Below are 15770 nucleotides of genomic sequence, written 5' to 3' on the forward strand. Positions count from 1 at the left end.
ATCCATATTAATGCTACTACGGACAGCAACAATCATGTTGAAGCTTGATTGAAAAACACACACCTAGATGACGTAAAAATAACAATGTAAAAATTTTACTTTATTTGATAGCAATAAGCTAGGCTACGTTAGCCTATCTCCTGCCCTTGTTCTCTGTCTAAACTGGTCACACAAGAAACTCTTTTAAAACACACAAAACTACTAACTAATCAGTTTAAGGATCTAATTCATTTACATACAAAGAATATGAGCAGTAGTTCTTAAAATTTCTTTAAAAGTTCCAATTACTTTGAGTAAAATGATGTAAAGGTTATATCAAGCAGCAAAAATGTGGCAGTGATTTTATACAGATTCTTCATTAGTAGGCCTATATACAGCACAAGTAGCCAAGATACTGGTTCACTAGTTGAGTAAAAACTCCTTTAAATTTCAAAGGTTTCAATCTACATTTCATTAGAAATTCAGCGGTCATACAAACAAAACTCTAAAAATGTAGAACTTAAAAATTACAATATAACCACTTCTCCATTGAAACTGTATGCGGTATACACAAGACATTATGAGTGGTTTGCACTCCAAACACTGGACTCCAACGAACAACAAAACACAGTAATGCAGCAAAATAAAAATGATGTGAGAATTTTTATCTCAAATGTTCTTAACCACACACCCTCCCCAGCCCGTGCATATAATTTTTTATATAATAGATTTCCCTAAGGCACTTTTACCATTATACTTCCAAGCTGTACACATCTACTCCATGTATAAATTACACGAATGTGCCATGTTATAAAATGATCCTTCGTGTGCAATAGTGTCAGTTACAATTGAAAAACAAATGACTATGATTATAAAACAAATACAATGAAAGCTATGTTCAATGTAAACACAGTAAAATGCAATCATTGAAATAAGCTGCTAAAGTAATGTAATACAATCATTGTTGAATAGTTTGGTACTGAGCAATAGAAAAGAAAAATGATAAAATGTGTCTTCACTGCAGAAAAACCTTGTATTCGAGTTGTAAATCTAAATAAGCGTCTTTTATACAGCTGGAGAAGGCAACAAGAAAAAAAAAATACATTCTCAAAAAGCAAAATTCCAACTGAAAGAAAGAAAATAAATATCTTTCTGCCCACTGGTGTCCACAATAGACAACTGAAGCCGGCTGATGGAAGAACAGTTCTTTGCATAAGGTGCAGTTCCTCTATGATGATCTGACCCAAGTCAAGATGACCTGAGCAAGTTGCTCATCACTGGAATCGGATGAAACACAACAGTTTTGATATGTTAACAAAAGAACAAGGAATAAAAAGAAAGGGGAAAAAAAACATTTATTGGGCAAATGACAACGTGTCAGAATCAACATGCCATCTTCAAGTAAAAAAAAAATTCAGTTAGAATGTAAAGGGACTTCTCAGCAGCCTTACCATGTTTTTTCACAGTGTTAGATTTGCCTAATCTGCAGGTAAGTAAAGCAGGAAAGAGACAAGAAAGGAAAAAATTGGAGAAGCAAGACCCAAGAAAAGGCATAAAGAAGAGCAAGACTATTTGATATGGTATAACCCAGAGCCATGTATGAAATTAGTTTGGCCATGGTCCAGAATGGCTGCCACATTAGCGCTGTTTTTTTTCTAGAAATGTTGGCCTTGTAACAACACAAAAGTGCCTATGACAATTAGCATGTGGAATAACATGTATGTTTGTCTACAGCCTATGATGTTGGGTCAGAGAATGTGTCTCTGTATGTTCTGAAGCACTGGCCAAACTGTCACGCTGACCCTGCTGCTGCTAGTATAGGCAGATAGGAAGTAAAGGCAGAGAAAGGCAGCACATGACAGCATAAACAGTAGGCCTTGGACAATTGTGTGAAAACCGGTGCTTACCTTGGGGATCGGACTGAACTCCTTGTGCGTCCTTTCCACTTTCTGGGTCCACACCTGAATAACCAAACACGGAAGCATACGGTACATTTTCAACATTGTATAAGCCAAAACTTTCCATTGGGACAGACCCCTGTGTTATCTGGATCCAAGACATGGCTGTAGATTTCAATAAATGTCTTGCTAGAATTGGTTGTATGTTGACTAGCAGGACTGATGGAACAATTTGCTCTAGCATGTTATTGTGATGTATAGCTGTAAAACGGACTTTGTTGAGGTTGTAAAAACCAAGGATCAGGCACCATGCTTCTAATGACTGGGACACTTGTAGCCTACTATATCATTATATTTACAAAGTTCAGTGGAATTCAAACGGTCCATATGGAATATTCAGAATTGTCTACAAGAGGAAAATACTTGTCTACAGGCAAAACCGGTTTTTGGTCATACCAGACAAAGGCAGGGTGTAGAAGGCTCTAACAAAACCTCCTGATTCAGCAACCAAAGCTTGCATAGACTCAAAGGCTTTGTAGAATCAAAAACAGCAGAGGCCCAATCCGATATCTTGCAGAATGCCACACGTGTTTTATATTAGAAAAGCATTTATTTAAAATAAATGGCAGAAGATACATGGTGAAGCCATAGCACACACTTTCTTTCAAACACAGATTATATTCGGTGTTATCAAATGCTCAACTGAAATCTCAAATTCTGTAAGCCAGTTCCGTCATGTGTATCAGTGCAGTGATACTGACTTTCCCACTTTGTTGGCCTGCTGAAAGTCTGTTTTCAGTTTATGGAGAAATACATTTTTTGTTGTCATACAATTTGTTCCAAAGGTTTGCCGGGTGCCGGTATAGCAGTAAAGGCTGCTGTAAAGACTGCTTTGCTATTTGTCATCAATGACCTTCACTTTACTTTCATGTTTGGGTAAAAACACTTTTCTTTAGCCTCAGATAAAGCTGTGGAAGATATGAGTGACAGTATTGTTCATTACCATCCTTAGTAATTTTCCATCTATTTACTGTACATAGTCAGATGGACAACAAATACTTGTTGGCATGTGTTGCCATAGTTTATCCCCTTTATCAGGTTTTGTAAACTATGAGCAACCTGGTTTGGTGAAAGACATTGATTTCTGCACCCTTATTATACAGAAGATCTTTTTCCGTCACGCTTTGTTTAATTTATCTGAGTTTCATGATGCAGTTTCTTCTTGTTTCTGTTAAGTCACATACTCAGTTTACAGTACATGTGTCAATCAGACTCGTTTTCCTCATGCTTTTCACACTACACGTGTTCAGTTATTGGCTCTTTCAAAATTTCCTCCATAAGTTGAATTAAGTTGTCATTCTTTGGTAATTTTGGCTTATTGCAAATAACACACCAATGTAATAACATGGACCAACATATTATTTTGCTAATTTTCTGGAGGAAGGAATTCCTATTTTATTTACATTAATTGTAAACGTTGCTTTTTTTGTTGTTATTATGGCTTTGGTGTCACTGCGCCTATTTAGGCCTACATTTGTCAAGGCATCAAGATAATATGTACATTACGGTACATCACTGTTTTTGTACCCCTCCCAACTTTGTAATGCCCGGTTTTGTGATCTCGGAAATGCCAATCACTCACCTCCTTGAATCTTGAAACACAGTTTCTTCTTCTGGTAAGCAAAGTAGCTGGAGGCGGCGCCGAGGATGGCCACTCCTATCGCACTCGCTATGCCTGCAATCTGACCAGGTCCAGCTTCTGCATGATTACAGCAAAAAAATTGTTTATTTGAATTGATCGTTTGAAAAGTATATTCACTAAAGTGTGTGTGTGAGAGAGAGAGTGAGAGACTGAGGCTATTCATGTTATATTACTTAACTTTTTTTCCTCTTTGAAAACAAAAAAAACTGTAGTCTACTTGCAAACCAGTGGAATACATTTTGAAACTGAATCTTAATTCCACAAGGTGGGGGTGAAGAGCCTTTTCTATTATAGCATCTGGCGGAATGGAAAATGGAATGGTGTAACAGCAAAACACTATAGAAGCTGAAACACATTTTCTCTTAAACGTCTTACATATGCTTAACAGTGATTGAAATCTATCTAAAACGATCTTAGTGAAACCACTGAAACTATGAAAAGCCATATAGAATGTCATATGCCAGTAGAGGAAGGTGTTGACAAATACAAACTGGATCTTTCCATAGACAACCACAATGAGTAATTATGAGTAGAAGCAGTGTTTTCTCTCTGCATTGAAACAGGGCGGTGCCCTTGGAAAAAAAACGGATGACACCCAGAAATGACTTACTGCTACAGAATGCAACATTTGGCCTGAAGCCACAGTGGATCAGTTCAGTCCAACATTAGCTGCCCTCAGAATCACAGATTCAGTTGTGAACGTTCAGTAGGTTTTATTAAAACACCTGGAGGAATACAGCCACCGACAAAAATAAAACAATAGCAGTGACGTTAACAGCCAACCCCTCTTGTTGTAACACACACATTCAAATCAATATAGACAACCGAACACCTTCGTACATGGTTGAGGCGTGTTGGAATTGGAGCAATATTTTGCATTTGAATGCGTACAACCAAATGAACACACCACAATGAAAAAAAAAGACATTCTCCAACCATGAAAAAAATACAAAAAAACCTTCAACAGGATACATAAATAATTTGTAAACACAGAAATGATCATTTTCCATACACTTACTGGCTGAGCAAATATCTTTTGGTCGTTTTAGAGTTAACATACGAAGTGTCTAATCAAGTGGTAGAGGACAGCATGTCAGCTTGTGACAATATGTACATGTTGGATTTTTCAACCAAGTGCCATGAATGTTGCCTATGCTAGGAATGTGTGCTGACTAGGCCTATTGTATATGAGAGGCTGGTACATGTTGGACCAGGCAAGCCTTGGTAAGCATCAAAGGCTCAGAATAATGAGAGGTATGTCATGACAGGACGCGACAAGCCAATGAAAAACTCAATCAAAAAGTTTTACTCTGTGACAATAAGTGGTCTGGTTTTATGTAGTCCAAGGCTGTGTTACCAGGAACTGTAACAAGGAAGCCCACACGTTAAAATCCTCCAACGGTCCTCTAATGTATGCAGAATGGAGGGGGACCCGCATTGTCAAGAAGACATTCAGGCCTATAGGAGGGGTAGATTACTATTGTCTATGCAAATCGTTTGAGGGCCACAACCTAATTATAATATACATACAAAATAATGTACTCAATTTATGAAAATCTAAGCCACGACTAAGCCAAAAAAATACATTGTATTTGATCATATCAATAACCTCAAACCTTGAATACATCAAGACCAAATACATAAGGTCTATTATTTTATTTTTAGTTGTAGTTTAACTCTTAGCGATTTGTTTTTCTCTAAAAACTTTGGGCGGCCAAAACAAATCATTGGCAGCTCAGCTATTGCTCACTCCAGGTCAATAGCTTCTAACATTTTACAGTAAAAAGAGCCACAAAGCTCAACTCAGAGTGATGATTAAAAGAATTGCACTTAAGTATAAAGGGAAGACAACACACCAATCTCACTCATTAAAGGAATACAATCTCAGAATTTTGCCCATAATTCCAAACCGGTGACATTTAAAGACTAGCAACCACTGGTACAGTGAGGAGAACAAGTATTTGATACACTGCCGATTTTGCAGGTTTTTTATCATAGGTACACTTCAAGAGTGAGAGACGGAATCTAAAACAAAAATCCAGAAAATCACATTGTATGATTTCTAAATAATTAATTTGCATTTTATTGCATGATATAAGTATTTGATCACCTAATAACCAGTAAGAATTCCGGCTCTCACAGACCTGTTAGTTTTTCTTTAAGAAGCATTCCTGTTCTCCACTCATTACCTGTTTTAACTGCACCTGTTTGAACTTGTTACCTGTATAAAATACTGATACATACTGATGTATCAAATACTTATGTCATGCAATAAAATGCAAATGAATTACTTAAAAATCATACAATGTGATTTTCTGGATGTTTGTTTTAGATTTTGTCACTCACAGTTGAAGAGTACTTATGATAAAAATTACAGACTTCTACATGCTTTATAAGTGGGAAAACCTGCAAAATCGGCAGTGTATCAAATACTTGTTCTCCCCACTGTATGTAAGAAAATCCCAAATGTTTCTCAAGAAACTCCAACTTTTAACTCCATTTAAAACACCAATGAGAACACTCTTCCCTCAGATCTGAGCACTAAACAGAACATAGGTGGATAGGTGGCTTCCTGACTCCTGAAGGCCACTGTAGGTTTATTCATTGGCCCATATCCAAAAGCTCCATGGCCTTCTCTAATAGAGGCGCCACAGCTTGCTTTATGTTGGATATCCAAACAAGGACGCCCTCTGGCATGTTATCATCTACCATCTTCAGGAATTGGCCCCACAGTCGTTCTAGATCTGTAACGACAGAATCGCACCTGGGTTTTAGGGTATGGCCAATAGTCTGCACCAAATTTGAGTTGTCCAAAACCAACAGTTCCCAAATTTCCCGATGTTGCCGAATTTATGCATTTGTCCAGATGAAGATGTCGTGATATGAATCCACAGTAACAACTGCTCTTCAGTAGACATCTATGTTGCAATACTCCAAGCATGTTTCAATACATTTAGTTAAATACAAATTAAGCTCAACACAGTACATTTATTAATTAAATGTTTTTTTGCTGCACTGTTCAGAGATAAAAGGTATTGCGGTTGGATGAAGGAAAAAGGAAGGACTCTGCAGGACTTCAGAAGTGAGGAAGCACTTAACTTGTTTAAACAATAAGTCCAGTTTAAGGCCAGACACCACCCTCTAATAGTTTTTTTTTTTTCTTCCCTTTACTCTTATCAGACTGACACTTTACCAGTTCATCAGAAACACAATATTTTTATTTATTTACAAAGTTTTATTTATTTAACTATTAAAATATGCAAATGAGGCTAAACATCCTTAAATATTCACTAATTTACATATCATGAGAATACGTTTTTCATCACATTACTTCAAACTAGAATGTTTTTTGTTTTTATATTGAGATAACACACACAATGGTCCAACTTGTACAGAAGAGTTTATCAAAATATGGCCTTAATAAGAAAAGGAAACCGACGGCCAATAAGAAATAAATTACACACACACACACACACTTCAAAAGTTTGGACACACACATTCAATCAAATTGGAGTGAATAGGTGTCCGAACTTTTAACTGGTACTGTACATACACTTTCTAATAGTAACTGAAACCATGGATCATACTAATGTCTTGAACCTCCTCATATGTACCATGTATGCTGCCATATAAAGCCCCCAAAACTATTTATTTTAACCAAGTGCATGACAATGTTTGTCGTTGACTGATTTTGACATCACAGGGGAATTCTATTCACTCAGATTATTCCTACTGCCCACCTTTGATGTCCAAGTAAAGATGATTCATCCATGAAGAACAAAGTCAAGTGTTGTGGGCAAAAGCAAACACCTTCCAAAATCTCAAGGCCCGAGAAATAGCCAGACTGCTCAAACTGCAGCCCAACTACAATTTCTACTCTGAAATGTTTGGCCCTAAATTGAAATTCTATGCAAAAGTTCCTATTCTAAAATATGTATATTTAAATTGATTTACCTTGGCTTTGATCTGCATTATCTGCATTATCAGCACCTCCTCCTAAATAGAGAGACAAAGAAATAATAAGTGCAAACCTTTGCGCAATTTGACTACGCAACTATTGGTTTCAGTCAATATCACAAGCAGCAGGCAGATAGACAATAGACAAATGTCAGGCAGACAGGAATGACTGGTGTACCGTCCTGTCAGTATCTGATGGGTCAATGGGACCTGGTAAACATTTAAAACGGACTGAAATGAGAAGAGACTCTTTGCAGTCCACACAACCGGTACAGGTGGTCAGACGTGCCGGCGTGTGACCGTATGAGTAAAAGTTCAGACTTAATACATTTATGAAGACTTCCCAGAGTTAGTCAAATATAGTGAAAAGGCTTTGTTCCTTCTCGACGCACAAAGCGTAACCACAAGGGTTGGAACCTTCCCTGAGAGCGACTTTAATGAAAGGATATTTCACTTTGTTTCCAGCCCTCTGGACTCTTCCTAGTATCATGAGGGATAGCGTCAGACTAAAAGCATATGGCACTAATTACCCTGGTAACCATAACGGTTTCTTTGCTGCTATTTTTCTCTTTTGTTAAAAACAAGTGCTGTAATTACTTCCATACTAAGTGACTTAAATCGAGAAGAAAAACATTTGTATTACAGATTCTGTTTTTCTTTTTATAGTATTTTACCTAGCAGGCCAGTTAAGAATATATTTATACATGTATATTTTTGGGGGGGGGGATTTCATGCAATTCCCAAAGGAGTGAGTGGATAAAACAGAGGAGAGTTTGTGCTGAAATAGGTTAACAACAAACTCTGGTGTGTGAAGATAGCCTGGCCAAAGGAAAAGGCATCTGGAGTGGCAGGGGACAGGGATTCAAAGAAAGTGTGAGGCAAGAAAGACAGCACAGCCACATCAACTGACAGACAGTGAAACAAAGACACGTTGAGCCACAAGAGATGCCAACCGACAGAGATAAACCTAGGACAACAACCTAACACGGCACAGGAATTCAGAAAGGCAGACAAACAAACCAGTGAAGTAAAAACCAAGCACGTCACACAACAAGAAGGGACATTACAAAAAATCATGGAACAATTAAGACTATTCATCGGCATCACAGCTATAACTGTATGTGAAAATGTCCAAGATCAAGAACATAGCTGCAGTGAACAGTAGCTACCTAGGACATGTTCGCTTCTGGGACCTTCAATAGATCGGGTCTGGTATGTAGTGGATGACTTAGCACTGAAATGTTTTTTATTTTACTGTGGTAACAAATAACCGCTTCGGTTAAATCCTCAATCTTTTAAATTTGAGACGTGTGCTTCATTGCGCGCATCCTGACACGTGTTAGTCTGATGACACCTTTCACCCCAACAGTAAGGCTTTGTGCCTAATGTACACTAGGAAGTCAAACCCTTTTAGGGATCCACTGGAAAAGCAGCCTCCATCAGACCTGTGACACGGCTTGGCTCGCAGATTTTCTAACACAAGTAGCCTACCTGCTTTCCTACCTCCTTGGCCAGGATCTGGCTTGTAGCCTCCGTCACCCCCTTCACTCAGATCAAACAGGTCTTTATCGCCGAAGGATCCACCACCTTTCAGATTAAGAACATTGGGTCAATGGTTGGGCCAATCGTTCGTCTCGTGTTATCATTCGTTTAATAAAATGTGTCCACAGATTCCCATTGTAACAATGGAAATACACTGCAGTAACAATGGAAATACACTGCAGTAACAATGGAAATACACTGCAGTAACAATGGAAATACACTGCAGTAACAATGGAAATACACTGTATGTTTGTCAAACAAAAGCATTAAAGCTATAAATGTAATTTTCCATACCGGTGCCTCCGTCTTTAGGTGGAACAATGGCTGGTTTTCCTGGTACAGGGTCTAAGTATGTTTGAGAACAAGGGGGGAGGAGTCAGAAGCGGACTATTATTTCTAGTCCATTTTAGCATGTTATTCCAGTGAGCACATACTAATGTTTTCACCATAGATGCAGACTACCTCCAGTCAGGTAGGACAGTGAAAGTGATAGTGTCGTTTAGCAGTTTCCGAAAGCTCAGAGATCCAGCTTGAGTAATTAAATTAAATCCTATTAAGAGAGATGATAGGATGAGGTACTGGATGCGCAAGACAGGGAATCTCCACCATAGGCTGCAGAGAAGAAGCAGAATCACCGAAAAGTATGATCACTCATTATCGTTTGGTCAATTAATTGATTGATTAAGTAGATAGGTTGATTAACTGACTGGTTGGAATATGTAATGGACTAGAGGACCAACAGAAAATTACCCAGAGTTGAAGTGCACCAAAAATAGAAATATGTCCTCCCAAAGCAGAGCACCTTACGATAATAAGACTTTACCTGGACCAAACGCATCCATCAGGTCAAAATCATCTGGGGAATGAACATATCAGAAACATATGTATTCCACAATGGTATAATTTACCATGACCTCGCTCCTCTTAAGGTCCATATATTGGACTTACTTTAGGTATGATCAGAATCCTACCTGATGCCTGGCACCAACACCAAATGCTACACACCGCCCCAAACATTAGTATCTTCTCCCACATGAGTACCAATGAGTACTGATATGCATCAGAAACCGATGAGTTGCTTGTTATTTGTCCCATTAATCGAGACTGAACAAAAGGGGGTAAAATAAACTTAATTTACTTTCATTGGTTACAGATGATCCAATCGTTTAGGACTTGATGTACTGCACGATGGCAAGACTGAGATATGTAGCAACGGACGATCAAATTTGACATTGGAATGTCTTCACGCGTTCAACAGTCTGATAGCTACAGTTTAGCCCTAATTAATAGATTGGATACTGTTATAGCAGGTTATGATGTTACTTTGAGGGGAGACGAACAAGTCCAAAACGTATACGCAGTCCTACCTCCAGCTGGCTTAGGTGGAGGAGGGGGAGGAGGTGGGAGAGGGGCGGGAGGTGTATCTGGAAAGGACATCAACTATATCACCTTGATCAACAGGACCCAGCAGATGTACAAGTGCATTTGTAAATCCACTCTGCAGTGTGCCCTGGGCCGCTAACAAATTGAAAGCCTTTTTCATTTGCGAAGTTAGCGTGTTTTACTCTCAGAGCGTTGGCTAAGAAGTAGGGGTGATCCAGGGCATTCTGACCAAAAAAAACTACATTCAAGCACCAGATATCGGTCTACAATCGGCTAGCTTGCTACTATAGCGACACCAGACACCAGCAGAACATTTCATTTATGTAGCCTTTTCTTTGCACTGTACTTTTTTTATTATGTCCAATGTTTTGAGGGGACTCGAAGAAGAGTATCTGTGGACCCTAAAAAACATCTTATCTTCACTCTGAACATATTTATCCCCCCAGCAGAGCTGTTTAAATGTTTCCTGGACATCAAGAGGGTATGTCAGTTTTTATGCCCTACTGGCAACAATTTAATGATATTTTGCCTATATTTACTCACACCTGTCTTCAAATTGTGTTGTGATGCTTTTAAAGACGTACAACAGCCAAGTTCAGGGTGTTCCTAAATTCCTCAGTTATGCTGCGTTCCGGCACCCTCAAACTGGAGTGCCTTAAAATCAGATTCCATTGCCAGGGTGAATTTGGGAACGCACACGAGATCATCTGAGAGAACAGAAAATAAAAGTTTTGTTGAAATTCAGCTGTGCTCATTGACTTACCAGCTCCACCTTCTTTAGGAGGGACCACTGCCGGTTTCTTAGGCTCTGGCGCTAAACAGAGAGAATATTAATTAAGGAAATAAAAAGAAAGATGTTCATGATTTGAAATTGTCAAAAGAGTCTGTTATCGAGGTTATGATGTACCAACAGCGGAGGGTGATTCATTTGGAAAGTTGTAACAGATGTAACAGATTGAATAGAACTGCTTGCAACTGTTATAGTGGTATAGATTTACTGATTAAGACATAATACAAAATAAGAACTGGATGACCTCTTTAGGAAAATCTGTTAGCAAATCAAAGACTAGGAAGGATCTTATTATGCCAGTATCAATGAGCTAATGTGAGTAGAAAGTTACCAGGCCGTAACCAGGCAGTTACCAGAGAATTACCAGGTAGTTACCAGGCAGTTACCAGAAAACAAAAAAAGTACAAATAACGAAACCCAAACATCTAGTCTGATAGACAGTTTTTAAAATAGGAAAACTCAACACCAGCTTAAAGAGAGTCCTAACACCATATCTTATTGTATTGTTTTACAGTCTACACCAGAGGCATCTGATCAAATCCATTGCCTGAAAAAAACATTCATAAGAGTGTTATGAAAACACTATGTCATCATTAAAAGAATGAAAGCTATGTCACTTTCTTTGGACACATTCTGCTTTTTAAACTGTTCTTAAGAAGAATCTGGTCACATTTAAGCTGTCCTTGAGAAGAATACGGTCACATAAACTTGGATAGAGCGTGGTCAGATCTGTTCCGGATGTGGTTTATTTTGGGAATTATGAGCTGTGACTAATAATTTGTGCATAGCATGTGCCTCTGCATGTCTCGTTTCAGAGTTTCACTTCCTTTTACATACGGTGTTGGCACAACTGGCTTTCCTATTGTACCTAGGCTGGGGTCCTTGGGTTTCACTGGGTCTTTTGGAGCTGGTGTGGGATCATCTACAACAGAAAGACAACAGGTTTCATCAATAACGATGCACATTTCACTCTACATATTTTTGGGTGGATGCCTTTCAGAATCAGAATCAGACTGACAATAAACCCCAAATGAAAACGGGCATTTCTAACCATAAATAAAACTTTTTCACCAGGCCTGCAATTTAGGTTTGGATGGGAAATCACACCACGTGAGACAGCTATTAATTTTTTATCATGCAAATTCAATTTGGTGAGGGCCTATGAGTGGTGCTAGACAATAGGTATAGATAGTCAACACACTGCCTCGCAGTAGTAAGGCGGAGCTCTGATAATGACTACATAGTCAATATGATCTGCACAGAAAATAATGTTATAGGAACTTACCATCAAAGGCATCTGAAAGTTCAAAGTCTGTGGGTTGGATTCATAGAGAAGAGTTTTTAATGGTCAGCCACAATGTCCTAGATAAAAGTAACACACAGTCTCTGCATCTTTGCACTACGTCGTGTTTAACCCTGTGTGAACATCTTTTTTTTTTTAAAGTTATATGAAGGAAGTAATATTGCATGTGACGGATTATGTGACAGCAGTTGTGTTACTTAACCGCAGATAGTTTTCCCTGTATCGCGGGTTGCCTGGCGATGTTCTGTTATGAGGGAAATGGCTTGCCTGGTCTACGGTCTGTTACCACAGCAGACACTGTATGACTCATAAGCAGCTGAAACCGGATAGCTGACTCCTAAAACAGGGTATGCCGAGCCGAAGCACGCTCTACTTTCTCTACTTGGTCCCGGCTGTAGTTAAACCTTCTGGGAATTAAACAAGCTAACATTGAACTGGCACACTAACTAATTAGCCAATTAACTTGTTAGCTAATCAGCCAACCCACTTAAAATTGAGGCCTTGCAGTTTGAATGCATTTATTGCTGCGTCTGAATCTTTGACTGTAAACAAAAAAGGTGTCAAGTAAGAAATTGGGCAGAATAGGTAATAGTGTTTTTTTTTTTTACTTTTCCAGCTAACACAATAAAATCTGTTTAAACGATAAGCTGTTTAAAAAACATTTACACTTAATAACTATTTCTCTGTACTTGGCACTTCAGGCAAAGATGGGGTAGTGTGAAACCGCCTTTCATAAGTTAAAATGAAAGCCTTAAAATGTAGACATAATGTACCATTGTGAAGATATCCTGCCCATTTGTGCATGGTTCTGGGGCTGCATACCAGTGGTCAACTAAAGCCAATCAGGGAGCCGTTGCGCGCACACAAGGCCTGGCTACACCATAGAGAATTTTAGAGGCCTCTAGAGTTTAAAAGACGGTTTTAGCATGGACAGTGCCAGAGAGGGATTGCCCCATTTTATAATATAGTAGACCAGGTGGGACTTCCAACTTCATTGGCTGATCCCTTCAGATTACCCAGTTGCAAACATGTCCAGCCATTTAGGAGCCAATCGTAAAGAAGCAAACTGACAAATTCAAAATGGAGACCACTTGACGGCGCTGCCCTTGCACTCGCAGACACCATCTTGGGAACTATATAGAGATGCATACCTTTCTCTATCTTCTTCATGGGTGACACTTGGCCAGTCACATGAGAAATATATTTAGAACATGAAGATCATTGGGTACTGTAATTAACTCAAGGAGAAGTTACAATGCTTTAAAAACATTTTAAACATCCAATATCTTTGTGCTCTTCTGCACTGGTGCATTGGTAAAAAGATAATTACAAATGTATCGCCAACCGCTAAAAGTTTGTTTTGAACTACTTTTATCTGTATACTGCTGCCTTTTCTGAACTTTTTAAATCTGACCATAAGAGAGTATGAAGAGAGGAAGTTTGGCAGTGGGCCCTTGGCTAGATAGAGACATTGAATGAAGAAACCCCTCAGAGTTGTTCATAAGCAAAAATCAAGTGTTATTTACACCCCCATTGTCTTTTAGTAAATGAATCCTGCTGAGAAAACTACATTCTCTCTTTCTGCGCCTTTTACACATACTTAACTCTTAACATGACGTTACGTGCTTCCCCAAAGAGATAAACGTAATTATAAAGAGAGGGAGACACACCCTTGAGTCACTGAGACAAGACCTAACATATTTCATGTTCATGTGAGTCACAAGAATTAATCAAAACCAGTGCTCGTGAAAAAACTGCAGAACTACACGAATGTAGTACCGGTTTGTAACAGTGTTACTGCCTTGTACTTTTAAGTCAACGCATGCAGATCAGTTTCAGTGTCATGGAAATATAAAGCGAAAACATGATTCGGATGAAAAACAACTAATTGCGAAAATATAAATGAATGCAGCGGACACTAGGTGCTCTAACCAAAATAGGCATGATATTGATAACCCGGGGAGTGGGCGATGACGCGTGTTGTCCCAGATGAATCTCTGTTCTATGCCTATGCAAAATGTATAATACCTTTGCAAAGACGTGTATTGTCCATATAAATATACAAAATAAACAGCAACAATAATACAGTCAAAGTATTTTTTACGTTCCGTACATTCATAATAGACCTATGGAGCTTAGTATTAGCCCTACATATTGAATGGAAAAACTTTACCTTGTGTTTTAGTTCCGGCCAAAAGCGTTACAAAGAAAACAATCCATAAACAAGATTTCATGTCTGCTGAGTAGAGAACAAAATACGACTTTTCTTTAACGAAGGTATCCAGTTATTGTTTTTGATGCGCCTATGTAAACTCAGTCTCGCTACAGATTATTTTGTCCCAAAAATGTGTAACTTCTAGGGTGTGTTGATGGGCGGCGGTTATCCCTCTCGCTTCAGCACTCGTATGTTAGTTATAGCGTTACAGGTCAGCAGTCAACTTTAGTCGGAGTGGGTGTGTTCACTTAATAAGGCTACTAGGCGTTCCCTGAATACGCACGAATTCACAGTCGGAGATATGGTGGGCACAACCGTAATGATAGAGAACTGCAGACGCTTCAATTGCATAAGGTTATTTCCCAATGACTAGGGGATGGTAATAACGTTATAGCAACGTGGTAGCCTACGACAACATTTAAATATTATTCAAAAATCCCGGAGATCTTAAACTGCTCATCCCATTATGTGCCTACTTTCGCACCTTGACTTATTGAACGTGGCGATTGTGCCATCTAGTGACGTGTAATGGGTTTGACTTGAATTAGGAACGTGCTTAACCTTATGGTGCAGTCAGAGCGCGTAAAAGCGGTGACATTTTACATGGTAAAAATGTGAATAACGTTGTAACAGCGCTAACTAATCTACTACAACCACTTACACATTAAAATACCATGAATGGAAGCCTATATGGCAATAGTATAATCAATGTGATAATTTATAACAGGTAGAATATTTAGCAAAATCGAATTATTGATAAATAACATTAGACTTATAATAATGAAGAAACTAACAAATGAAATCGTCTGTTTAACATCTGTGATATTCCAGCAACATGGGCAATATAGCTACCAATAATAATGCCTATGCCTTATCATATTTGTTTTGCTTATTAGGGAATGTTGAAGTCGCTATGGTCATATTTTCAATATGTATAGGCCACTAACGCAAGTCTGACTCTTCAAGTTGGCACGCGTCAATGCAGATGCCAAGGAGGACTA

The 15770-nt window shown here is 38.6% G+C and overlaps 1 protein-coding gene across 6 annotated transcripts; it reads right to left on the reverse strand.

Moving 5' to 3' along the window:
* Positions 1-79: 79 nt before the first annotated feature.
* On the reverse strand, positions 80-15010 carry cd99 (CD99 molecule). Of its 6 annotated transcripts, XM_010891000.4 has the most exons (12): positions 14728-15004; positions 12537-12563; positions 12120-12173; positions 11225-11275; positions 9902-9934; positions 9373-9423; positions 9028-9123; positions 7534-7575; positions 3520-3636; positions 1887-1940; positions 1431-1462; positions 80-1256 (listed from the first exon to the last, which is right to left on the reverse strand). In XM_010891000.4, the coding sequence occupies exons 1-11, from the start codon at positions 14786-14788 to the stop codon at positions 1458-1460; spliced, it is 591 nt and encodes a 196-aa protein (XP_010889302.2). In that variant the 5' UTR covers positions 14789-15004; the 3' UTR covers positions 80-1256; positions 1431-1457. The 6 variants fall into 6 exon arrangements, with proteins under 6 accessions (XP_010889302.2, XP_010889301.2, XP_010889300.2 ...); XM_010890999.4 differs by lacking the exon at positions 1431-1462 and having other exon boundaries at positions 9040-9123; positions 14728-15006; XM_010890998.4 differs by lacking the exon at positions 1431-1462 and having other exon boundaries at positions 14728-15003.
* Positions 15011-15770: the final 760 nt, after the last annotated feature.

Source organism: Esox lucius, chromosome 22 (assembly GCF_011004845.1).
Source record: "Esox lucius isolate fEsoLuc1 chromosome 22, fEsoLuc1.pri, whole genome shotgun sequence".
In the NCBI taxonomy this organism is placed as follows: Eukaryota; Metazoa; Chordata; class Actinopteri; order Esociformes; family Esocidae; genus Esox; species Esox lucius.

What these genes read in the sequence shown, in the direction of transcription:
- cd99 (XM_010890998.4), bottom strand. Translation starts at nt 14,788, where the DNA reads ATGAAATCTTGTTTATGGATTGTTTTCTTTGTAACGCTTTTGGCCGGA. An exon ending in TAATGCAGATCAAAGCCAAG is followed by an intron (nt 3,637 to 7,533) that starts GTAAATCAATTT and finishes GTAATCATGCAG; the next exon opens with AAGCTGGACCTGGTCAGATT. An exon ending in AGTTCAGTCCGATCCCCAAG is followed by an intron (nt 1,257 to 1,886) that starts GTAAGCACCGGT and finishes ATCCGATTCCAG; the next exon opens with TGATGAGCAACTTGCTCAGG.